Below are 12593 nucleotides of genomic sequence, written 5' to 3'. Positions count from 1 at the left end.
ATATAATAAAATAAAATAAATAAAAAATAATACTGCACAAGTAGAGTGTACTATATTCTTGTGTGGGAAGTGATGAAAAGCATTAAAAAATAGATAAATTTGTATGACCCAGTAATTCCACTAATAGGAATATTTCTTAAGGAATTAATCAGAAAAATGTACCAAGTAGTGTCTTTAAGGATGTTCATTCAAGCAGTTTTTGTAATAACAAAAAGCTAGATATACTATTCGAATGTCCAAACGACTAAATAAATTGGAACATAGCCATATACTGGCAAATTTTAAGATCATAAAAATAGTAGTATAATTCTAATTATATAAAAATGCTTTTGATAAATTGTTAAGAAAAAGTTATGATATTTATGTTTAGTACCATTTGATTTCTCTAAAAATAACCCCCCTATAATCACATGTAAATAAAGTCTAGAAGAATATACACTCAAGAGTTATCACAGACTGTGATAACTTTTGGCTAAGATCAAGTATAGTATCTGTTCTTATCAGTTTATTTTTTCTTTTTGGGTCACACTCAGCAATGCTCAAGGGTTACTCCTGGCTCTGCACACTCTGGAATTACTTCTGGTGGTGCTCAGGGGGCCACATGAGATGCCAGCGATTGAACCCAAGTCAGCTGCATGCAAGGCAGACACTCTACCTGTTGTACTATCACTCTGTCCCCTCTCATCAGTTTAATATCTGATATGTCCTCAAACTGAGGACAATATATTAGATGGATATTTGGAGCAAGGAGATGGAATAAGAGCTTGATCCATCCACTCCATGCATCGACCTGGTATTGCAGTACTTCCAGAAATAGTATACCAAAAAAGGAAAAAAAAAATTATCACAGAAAGTGAGTTCATAGACTATTATTCTTATTTTCAAATTTCTGAGTGAGAACATAAATTGCTTCTATCAAACACTTAAAAGGCAATATTGTCGGATAAAATGATTTCTATGAATCTATAAACTGATAACATTTCACAGTACAATAAAAAAATCCACGTTGAAACAGTGTTAAAAATTCAGAAGAATTTAACTGGTTATTAGTATGATATTTTATCAAGCGAAACTGTTCGCTTTTATATGGAAATCAAACCTGACCCTGTGTTTCCCCTCCCATGTAGAAAGATGGTCAACATGTTCATCTGCAGCTGTCAGAGGAAGCTCAAGTACAGGACTAAGGTAAGGAACACCTATCAGCCGCTGTCACCTGGATTTTTTAATATAAGCAATCATATCTACAAAGTAGGTATTTTCTTTAAAAATTGCACGCTTGAGTTAAAAATTTTTTCACGCTTTCTCTTCAGAAATCACTCAATAAAATAAAGATAAAAATACACGGTGATAGACAGGTCGCTGATATGAAAATTAAGACCAAAATAATGCAATTGAGATTGCTGAAAGAAAAAAAAAAGACAGAAGTATCACAGACATAATGTTCATATACATTACTTAGTACAACATGGACCAACCAGATAAGCAAACACAGAAAACTGGGTTGTTATCTTAATCTGCAGATGTCACAAACTCTTAAAAACACACACACAAAAACATAAAGCAGAGCCAAGCCAAAAAACTAAAAAACAAAACAAAAAAAACACAACTAAACTCCATACAGGAGCACTGGCAGCAGGGAACAGCTCAGAGCACATCATCAGCCTGCACACCCCAGTACTGCAATAACACAGCAACAAGGATAATATTCCAGTCTTCAGGCAAAAGACATAAGAGTCTCACCTATATTGTCTAGCACAGAATTTGTTTAGGTTTACTGTGTTTTCTGCTTGAGAGGCTGGAGAGAGCATGTCACATAGTAGCTGGTGTTACATACTTTGACATCTTCAACAAGGATAAACTCATGCTAAGACTGGTATTATATCTTGTGGCTTGAGTATTGCTTATGGAAATAGCTTTGGCTTCAGGTGGGCGATTCTATGCACCAATAAAGCAGATGATCTTTCATTCCAAATGTATTGCTGGTGTTTCCTCATTTTATCTCATCATCAGTCAGGGTTTTTTTTGTTTTTGTTTTTAAAAATCCCCTCTTTTTGATTTATCAATAGTTTGCAACATTTATGTTCTTTCTGACTCTGTTTTTTTTTTTTGAGGTCACTGAAAAAAACCAATGCCATTCATAAACTGTTTCCTGAATACAGGGAGCTAAAATGGAACATATTTGGGCTTTGTGGATAGAACCAGTTCCTACCTATTCGAGTATTGGCAAATACATCAGCTAGAGACCCAATGGTTCCTTTGACCTCTCCATGGGACAGCGTAGAAGATGCGGATGAAGAAGTGGACGATCCCTGAATTGAACGGTTGATCCAGGACTCGGCATTCTGTAAGCTCTGTTGCAAGGCAGCAGAGAGCGCAGCTTGGCGTCTCAGAGAACCCTCATCCTCAGAGGCCGAAGACGTGTCTGTGTGGAATTAGAAAAAAAGAAGTTCTCCATCCTGCCTAGAAATGAGAGCTTTCAGGTTCTTGCTCACTGATCACACATACAACTTTGACACCAGCAAAACATTCGTATACTTAGGGAGCTCCAATAGGTCGGGTATGTCAAGCGTCTCAAGGAAAGGGCCATGAACCAAAGTCTGGAAAAGTAAAACAGCCAAAACCTATAGGGAATTTAACGTCAATTTTAAAAGTGCGTCAGGAACACTTATACTTCACTTACTGTTTTTTGGTTCTGAACTTACTCAGTAGCTAACGTTTCCCACTTATCTTTTTATGTTCAAATCATGTAAGTACTTATATATCTCCATCAATCTCTTAATTAGAGAACCTTGTGATAGGAAGCAATGTTTATTTTTACAAGCAATTATTAGTGTCTACTTAAAAGGGAATTATCTTGATAGAGATCTATAAAAACCTATTTTTGTTAGTAACAACTTAAGTGCCAATGAGCTGGGTGTTGGGCACTGATAGGGACTAAAGCTTAAAGCCTGAGGCTTTCATGGTTTTAGTGGAAAGGCCAGCTGACCAGAGGGTACAGGTAAGCTCTCCAAGCATGGCAGAGGGCACAGATGTCCTTCTCTCCTGAATTCTTCATTGGAGAAGAATGGTGAGAAATTCACCAATGTCTGTATTTAGCCAGGCTCTGTCTGACTTTAGGAAAACAAGGCCTAAATTAGAAATGCATGTTGAAAAAAAATTTTTAAAGAAAAGTTCAACCAAATATAGGATAGCTGAGGAAAGCAGAAGTCAGGAATGTATTTCAAGGTTCTAAACTTACAAGCCACATAAGTAAAAGGTCCGATGTGGAATCCTTGAAATGACTGGAAGGGGGTCAGAGCATCACTTGCAAATTAACTTTTACTCAACTGTTTTAAAATTAAATATCCTGTGATTATTCCTGTCAAATGACATGTCCTCCAATTTGGTGAAACTGTAGGTCTCTGTTCAAAGAACCTAAGAAATAACTAAAAGAGCCAGAGCACTTCCAGCACCACCAATGGAAATCTGAACCATGCAAGATTAGTTTTATCTAAGAGTTACGTTTTGCAAGAGAACATGACAAATTAAGGACCTTTTCCTTCCTTCTTGCTCTGGACTACCTTCAATTTATTATCTCACAGTGAAGCAGATCTGAGGCTCGAAAACGCTGCTTTGCTTTCAGCACTGCAACAAACCAAAACGATCCAAACTGTGCTATGTGCTGGAATCTGTCAGATATTCTAATATGTGTAAGTTCTTATGAGACTGAAAGCATCCTAAGAAAGGCCTGGTCGAGCAGAGGAGACACAGTCCCAAAGGAACGCTAGAGATATGAAGGAGGCGGTTCTGGAGGGAGGCAGGATTTCAAGCACTTCTACACAGAACAAAGTCTCTGAGAAGGTGAAGGGGCAAAAAGATGGGGCTGGAAACAGTGTCCCGCCCCCAAAGGGTTAAAGTAGGACGGTTCTTTGAAAGGAGAGAGTTTTTTATTTTAAAATAAAAAAATAAAAATAAAAACAGAGGCTGGAAAGATAGCACAATGGGGAAGACGTTTGCCTTGAACATGTGTTCCTTGCCCGGCACCTCATATGGTCACCCAAGCCTGGACAGGAGTGAATTCTGAGCACAGAGTCAGGAGTAAGCTCTGAGAACTGTTGGGTGTGGTACAAGAACAAACAAACAGATAATTAATAAAGAAAAACAGAGATAAATGCAATAGCATCTATGACTTTTATTTAAGGGAACAGTTTTACAAAATTTCAGAAAATACCAGAACATTCTACCTATGCCTGGAAGAGAGAGGTGTTTCTGCAAACACTCTATATAGAAGGAAGGTGGCTTTCAAGTAAATCTGACCCTTGGGAGATACGTCTCTGACTCCCACAGACTCCAAAGACTCTACAAACCATCTGTATTATATCATTTCTTTTAATTTGTGTAAGTCAGAATAATCCAATTTTAAGAGATAGAAAGCTACTACTTTCATGATTAGGTTTACGGAAAATTGGCTTCATTATGTTTCTATATTGAATCAATTATATAATTTGGTATATTGTTGCAATTCAATTCCCTCATCTGCCTGCTAGTCCTTGGAGAGTTTGGTGACTACACGTGCTGGGTTGCTTGGTCAAGTTGAGGTAGGGAGGGGGGAGAGTGGGTATGGCTTTGGTGTCCATTTTCTATTTAAACCCTGAGGTCCACTATTTATGAGCTATGTGACATGAGGATTAAAATGACTACCTGAGAGGGCTGCTAAACTGTCCATCCATTCATCAAATACTACTAAGCTTTATACTAGTTAACAGGAATAAGATGGTGAGCTCTAAGATGATACAGTTTCTGCTCTTAAATGACTTTAGACTCTAGTAGGATTTCAGGGCAGGAACCCAAAGACTTGAGATCTAAACCATGGTCAAAAGAGTAGATAGGAATTAGTAATGAGGAGGCATAGCAGCGGGAGAGTAAAAAGTCAAACAAAAAGGGAATAGCATGCGACAAAGCTGAAGGGAGCCGAAAGCAGGCACATTTGAAGATCTGGAAGAGATGTGACTAGCTGCTGTACCAGATACGAAACCGGTAGCAACGAACAAGGAGGCTCGGCAAAAAGACAGTGCAAGGGCCACAGAAGACATGCTAAGCAAACCCCTTTTTATTCTAATGGCAAGGGGAGCCCATAACATTGAAACAGTGTGCAGAAGGCACCAGCAGTGCTTTCTACCAGCTGGCCAATATTATCAATTCCCTTCTCCTTCTGGACTAAAACCTGCCCCACAGTCGCTCACAGACACAAAACTGTGACCACGCAAAGCTTAAAGCTGCTCATGGTTATCTGGTAGCTCTTTTGTTTAGAAACAAAAACTGTCACACAGAAATTACTATGAATTAACAGAAATTCAGGCAAGATTAAACAATAATAGAACTAAGCCTTCCTTTTCCTTCTTCCCTCCCTCTCTCCCTCCCTATTCTTTCTTGGGGCGGGGGCAGACCCGGAGGTGCTCAGGGCTTACTCCCGGCTTCCCTGGCATTGTGGTTCTCTGAGCACCCCCAAGAGCAGTGGCCCAAACCACGTCCTCAACCCTGCAAAACTAAAACCTGGTTTACTGTTTATAACTGGTGTGAGTTTAACATGGCATTATTTAATACGGTTATCAGAAGTCTAAAACCCACTTATAATGAACTAGGAAATATAATTTGCTTAGTGGAAAGTGCTCTTAACTGCTGCAGCACTTTTAATCGAGAGCTATGTATGAAAAGACTCCAGTCTTTTTAATGCAAACATTATAACTAAAAAATGAAAATATCATAACTAAAAAATTTTGAAAATTTTAGATGCTACATATCATCTATCCTACTCCTGGGTATTCAAGAGAATTAAAATCATGTATCTGTGTAAAGTCTTGTTATATGAATATTCAGGGGAGCTCTGTATAATACACAGCAAAAATTGAAAAACAATTCAAATGTCCATCAACAATGGAATGAATGGATAAACTCTGGCTCATGGGTATGATGGGACAGTACTCAGTAAAAAGAGGCAATCCCACCAATAGGCACAGCAATACGGACCAGTCTCAAAGTGATCACAGAGTGGTTGGCTTCTGCAGAGTGGCAGAAGCCAACCATCCCACAGATGGACAGCTCTGTGGTTTCACTTACCTAAAATTCTAAAAAGTGAAAATGTAACAGTTCAAGAAAACAGATCAGTGGTTACCTCAAGGGGATGGGTAAACACAAGATTACAAAGGGATCATAAAGAAATTTGGTGTATATGAGTATGTTCACTATCTTACTTGTGGTGAAGGCTTCTGTTTTGTCCAAACTTAGAAGAACACACACTTTTAAATACATGTTGTTTATTTTGTACACCAATTACATTTCACTAAAGATATGAAAAAATAAACTAATTAAAAAAGCTTTGTGGGAGCTAACATGATGCGGGGGGTGGGGGTGGGGGTGGGGAGCCTCATGACATGATGTCTCAAGACGTAACTTGAGAGTCAGCCATTTACCACTGCCTGAAGCTGAACGAGACCCTGGAAAGAGTGTTCCGTGTCAGGCATCAATGCCCGAACTGGATTCCACTTAGGACAGGTGAGTCAAGACTCACCACTGTTCTAAGCTATTAGAACAGGAAGGAAGAACTCATCCTAAACTATAAACACTATAAAGCATGTAATGTACCAAGGGTAGGGAACAGGAGATGACAGTAAGTAGGAGCTTAAAGAACAGAATCAAGGAAATGAAAATGAGCAGTTGGTGTATGAAATTCCAGTGCCCACGAAAAGATGTGTAAGTGTTCCTTAGGTGAGATGGGATGGTGTCGCGCAGGAAAATAGTATTTTGTTTTGTACCATTTGGTCAGGGGAATTAAGGACTTCTAGGAATACCTTCAAGAGAGGTCCAAGGAAATTTCTATGTAGACAAGGAAATAAGTACGAAGTTCTAGAAAGTAAATATTTAGAGATTCTAGAAGGGCGGCATAGGAGTAAAAGCATACACAGAATAGAAGATCAAAAGGTTAGTTCTGGAAGCAGGCCAATGTAAACTTACCTTAAAATTCCCAACAGCCTGATCTACAATAAATTCAACCAGGGTGGATACTGATTCACGAGACAAGGGTTAGGAGAACTTTCAGAACAACCCTATTGATTTTGGAAAACCCACAATAATCTGTACGAAGAGCTTATGGGGGACTCAAAAGTCACTATGGAGAGTCCAACTGACAGAACGTCCATGAGTTAGTTGTCTGACCATTAACATAGAAACTGAGATTCCAGGTCATTTTACCTAAAAGATATATTCCAGCGCTGTTCTTTACAATTATTATTTTATATTTTGGGTGTGTGGGGTACATTTGGTGGTGACAGAGGCCACTCCTGGCTCTCTGCCGGGGTTGTTCCTGACAGTGCTTGGAGCAATGTGGTTCCTGGAATCAATTCTGTGCCTTCCACCTGCAAGACCTGCTTCCAGTGCTCTCAGCCCCCAGTGAGCCCCTCATTTACTCTCTCGTCTCTCCCCAGGCAAGCAAAGTGAGCTCCACCAAACCACTCTGATTTCCAGTGCTCTTGCTCTTATGCCCGTATTTATTGAAAAGGAAGCTAGCATTTCTAAAGGGAAATTTCGTTATCAACAGTTAGAAACTGTTTACCATGCAACTGCTGACCACTGCTTATAAACCATAGTAAGAATGAAAGTATATTATTAAAAGGACCCAATCTATTAGCCAGTGCACGCTCACATAGGCTGATTTGCCAGCTTTGCTTCATGGTTTTAAATGACATTACGATACTTAGGAAAAACTTCCCAAGTTGGAAATTCAGACAAATACTCTGTATTAGGTTCAAATTACCTGGCTATTCTGTGTTGTGCATATACACTCTCAGATGGCAATAATTAATTTGTTTGCAGCACCCATTCCACTACCATACAGACATGGAAATCAAGTAAGAAAAGATTTCCTAATCATGAATTTTTTTTTAAGGAGAGAAAAACCAGAATCAAGAGGACCCAAGGGCTATCCTCAGTAAGAGAGAGTACTTTGCATGACTGAAGAGCTGGATCCAGTCCCTGGCACTGGTTCTAAGAAAGGAGGGGGCGCGGGAGGTTGAGGCTTGAACTTGACAAATAATTGTTCTCGACTTTGGGAAAATATCTTAAAGGCTATGAACCCGCTGAACGTGTTTGTTTCCTCATCTCTGAAGAAATCTGCTCTTCCTACTTCAAAGTGCTTGGAGGAACACAGGAGGCTGGGCAGCCACTAGCATGTAGAACACCCAGAGCACAGTGTGATGCACTGAGCTCCATAAAGCATAATTAGAGCATGTTAAAAGTACAACAGTAATCTTCCTGCCTGTTCAAGGCATTGTCTCTTTTCCTCTGTCATTTTCATGTCTAGAGGAACACAGAAGTAAATGTCTCTTTGCCTGGTCTTACACAGACAATACGAGACAGACATCTATTCATTCATTCATTCATTCATTCATCATCCTGTTAATCGTCGATTGCCTCGAGCAGGCCCCAGTAACGTCTCTTTCATCCTAGCCCTGAGATTATATTCAAGGCTTTTTAGGAGAATGAGACCCATCATTGTTACTGGTATTTGGCATATTTGGTGCGCCACGGGGAGTTTGCCAGACTCTGCCCTGTGGGCAGGCTATATTCGATAGCCTGCAAGTTTCTCTAGAGTAGGAATGAGATAATGAGATATCATAAAAAGATGTTCTGATAAGATGCATTTTGTAGTCTCTGAGTCTTGGCCGCTGATGGGATTACACGGCGCCAGGGGGCCAGGTGGTGGGTGTGACCCCCGCCTACTGGAAGTTGGAGGATCTGGGTGGAGGATGCTCGACTCCAATTCGAGTAGGCTTGGAGATCTCGGCCCCGGAACCCGCGTGGCTTTGTCCCTCTGCCAGTACCTTCATGTGTCTTCGGCTGCCGGAGCCCTGGTCGGGGTGGGGAGGAAAGCTCAACCCGCTCCCCTCCAAGAGACCCTGGCGAGGAACAGCCAGGCGCAGGGGCAGGCTGCACTGACTGCACTGGTCTCGTCCGGGAGCTGTCACCTCGTCACCACCTGGCCTCCTGGCGCCGTGTAATCCCATCAGCGGCCAAGACTCAGAGACTACAAAATGCAGCTCCCGGACGAGACCAGTGCAGTCAGTCTCCTGCCCCTGCGCCTGGCTGTTCCTCGCCGGGGTCCCTTGGAGGGGAGCGGGTTGAGCTTTCCTCCCCACCCCGACCAGGGCTCCGGCAGCCGAAGACCTCCAGGACCAGCCACCACCATGCTGAGACCACTCTCCGCACACATGAAGGTACTGGCAGAGGGACAAAGCCACGCGGGTTCCGGGGCTGAGATCTCCAAGCCTACTCGAATTGGAGTCGAGCATCCTCCACCCAGATCCTCCAACTTCCAGTAGGCGGGGGTCACACCCACCACCTGGCCCCCTGGCGCCGTGTAATCCCATCAGCGGCCAAGACTCAGAGACTACAAAATGCAGCTCCCGGACGAGACCAGTGCAGTCAGTCTCCTGCCCCTGCGCCTGGCTGTTCCTCGCCGGGGTCCCTTGGAGGGGAGCGGGTTGAGCTTTCCTCCCCACCCCGACCAGGGCTCTGGCAGCCGAAGACCTCCAGGACCAGCCACCACCATGCTGAGACCACTCTCCGCACACATGAAGGTACTGGCAGAGGGACAAAGCCACGCGGGTTCCGGGGCCGAGATCTCCAAGACATCTATAATTAAACTTTATTCTAAGCCAAGTTTGTGATGTTTGGGGGTCACTGTGCAGTCTACCAGGTCATCTGTGTACCCTCAGAATGCAGGGCAGTTGGTCCACATAGGTACACACAAAACCGGAGTGAGGGAAATCTATGTATGGTTTTGCACCATGTTTATCAGTCTAAGTGAATACACAAAGAACCCCCAGGAAAAGTGAGCTGAGGTAATTGCCTCATGACATTAGTAAATGACGCCAGCACACAGGAAACTGGATGGCACTCATTCAAGCAGTCTGCAAGACTCTGAAAAGGTCAGAGGCACCAGAAATGCAGACTGCTAACTACTTGGAGAATTTACAACCTAAAACTCATGAACTGGAGTGACAAGGCAGGAGGTCTGTCACTTGTCTCACACTCAGCTGATTCAGATTTGATCCCTGGAACTAGATATGGTCCCCCCGAGCCCTGCCAGGAATGATTCCTGAATGCAGAGCCAGGAGTCGCCCTAAGCATCGTTGGATATGGGCCCCAAAATCAAAATAACAGTAACAAAAAAGTTTTCAAGATAGAAATTAATATACAATTCAATACAAAAATCTTAAGTTAAATGATTTTCTATAAATTGATAATGATGGATGAATATACAACAAAATACATCCATGCCAACTATTTACCATACTTTCTAGACTACATCATACCATAAATGAAACCAAGACTTATGACAAACTTTACTCCCCGAAATCTCACTTTTTTCTAAGTTTTCCAAAAACAGTTCTAAACTGTCATGAATTTAGTAATCTCAATGTTATATGCTCGGGCTGGAGCGATAGCGCAGTGGGTAGGGCGTTTGCCTTGCACGCAGCCAACATGGCCAACCTGAGTTCGATTCCTCCACCCCTCTCGGAGAGCCCGGCAAGCTACCGAGAGTATCTCGCCCGCACGGCAGAGCCTGGCAAGCTACCCGTGACGTATTCGATATGCCAAACACAGTAACAACAAGTCTCACAGTTTGTTGTGAGACGTTACTGGTGCCTGCTCGAGCAAATCGATGAACAACGGGAGGACCGTGACCGTAATGTTATATGCTAGAAGCCCCCAATGAAGCTGACCTATTACTGTGGTTTCACAGGCATGCCAGAAACCATGCTGTTTGATGTGTGGTGCATCTTCTCAGAGCACACAGAACAATACACTCAGTAATGGTGACACTGAGAGTAGTTCTGCCCTGCAAGGGAGTCACTTTACTAGAAGGTCATTGAAAAAGGTTATTATAAAAAGTTTTGTTTCGGGACCACACCTGTGCTCAGTGCTTACTCCTGGCTCTACAGGGTATGATATAGGGATCATTCCTGGCAGGGCTTCGTGGCCCATATATGGTACCTGGGTCAGATGCATGCAAGGCACATGCACTACCCACTGTACTATCACTTTGGCCCCAAGGTCATTTTTCAGAGGGGTCATACCCAATGGTCCTTGGAGACTACCAGGGCTACACCTGGCAGGTGTGGGGCCTGTGGTGCTGGGTATTGAACCCAGGGCCATGCACAAGCCAGTCACGTGCTCTACTACTTGAACTACATCCCGACTCAGCAGTCATTCTCACAGCTGCCTCAACTAAAGCCGATTTTCTTGAAAACAACTTCAGCACTTTCTAAAATAACACTTTTCTAAACTTCAGTATTCCAAGCGCTAACAGTAAATATGCAGGCAAGACCCTTATTGCCATCCCTGAGTTATGCACTTTGAGGAGACAGTAGTAAAGGATTAATCTGCAGACTGAAGAGGAGACAGTCAAGTCTCCGGCCAGTAGCTCTCAGAGCGTTAAGAGAATGGAATCCAGATTCTAACTTGGGAACATCCCCAGAATACCATCCCCTAAAATGAAAGGTGCTAACAGAAGCTTTCTGGACACAGTGAGTCTCACATTCCCTCACACAGGGTCTGTGCTGTGCCTGAGCTGACAGCTGAATGACAGCATCAAGAATAGCTTCAAATGGGGACAAAGTGAGAAACCACTATCAGGGTGCTCTCAAAGTTGAAAGAGATTTCCCCCGGGCCATACTACCTTTCCTATACCACAGCAAGGAGAGTCTACTAAATACATACAGGTTTTAGGAAAGAGGGCCGTATCTTTACAGTCGCGAAATTATGAAAACAAATAGGGTGATCTGGGATGGCAGAGTCGGCTCTGTGCTCCGAGGTGGTGATGCTCAGAAAACTACACAGTGCAGGGGTTGGGGGACCCAAGGAGGGTCAGCCACAAGTGCTACTCCTCTGGCCCCACCCCCCAAAAAAAACAAAATGGAAGAAAAGAAAAACAAGTAAGGTGATAAGAACAGCTTGCAACAAGTCTAAGTCCACAGCAGAGCAGAGCTTCGGTGTTCATAAACTCAAAGGCCTGTAGTGAATGCTGAAAGACTGTGGTCTCTTTCAGCAATGAATAGCCTTGATTTGTTTCCAGAGTTGGTAAATTCCCCTTAGGCAGTGACTTTTTGCAAAAAGGGGCTAAAGAAGGTTTCCATTCCTTCTGAGCATTCTCCAGATCCTTTGCTGCACTCTCACATTTGACTTGAGGCCATGAGAGCAGACTATTTACTTGGAAATTGCATTCTTTAAGACAGCGAAGGGCAAGATTGTTTCTAAGAACTGCTAGTCTGCTGCTCCCTACCCTTTGCCATTTACTACAATCAAACCCTTCGCTGCACTGCAACAGAATCTGCCAAACAGAACTAGCTACTAAACTGAGGGCTCCCTTTGTCCATGAGCACTAAACGGGTCTATATTAATGCAAAAGGGAAACTACCCAAGATTCCGAGTGGGCTTGAAGTATGCACCGTTACAGACATAAAATGCCTTATTGTGATGGTCTGCTGGAGGTATTCCTTGTTACGATTTAATAAACACTTGAAGCCACAGAGCTATTTCTCTTTCAGACACACTGA

The 12593-nt window shown here is 42.5% G+C and overlaps 1 protein-coding gene and 1 pseudogene across 2 annotated transcripts in view; one reads left to right on the top strand and one right to left on the bottom strand.

Annotated features, from left to right (window-relative positions):
• The window catches only part of DIP2B (disco interacting protein 2 homolog B), a 239143-nt gene that overhangs the window by 75920 nt on the left and 150630 nt on the right, over nt 1-12593 (bottom strand). The window contains exon 5 of one of the 2 annotated variants that reach the window (XM_056119950.1): nt 2210-2422. The exons of the other annotated variant lie outside the window; for it this stretch is intronic. Within the exon in view, the coding sequence (XP_055975925.1) occupies nt 2210-2422 (213 nt within the window). The remainder of the gene's footprint in view (nt 1-2209; nt 2423-12593) is intronic. 2 annotated transcript variants of the gene reach the window in all.
• LOC130029392 (uncharacterized) lies at nt 652-827 on the top strand (annotated as a pseudogene).

Source organism: Sorex fumeus, unplaced genomic scaffold (genome assembly GCF_029834395.1).
Source record: "Sorex fumeus unplaced genomic scaffold, SorFum_2.1 ptg000042l, whole genome shotgun sequence".
In the NCBI taxonomy this organism is placed as follows: Eukaryota; Metazoa; Chordata; class Mammalia; order Eulipotyphla; family Soricidae; genus Sorex; species Sorex fumeus.
This window is presented reverse-complemented; position numbering and strand designations above follow the sequence as displayed.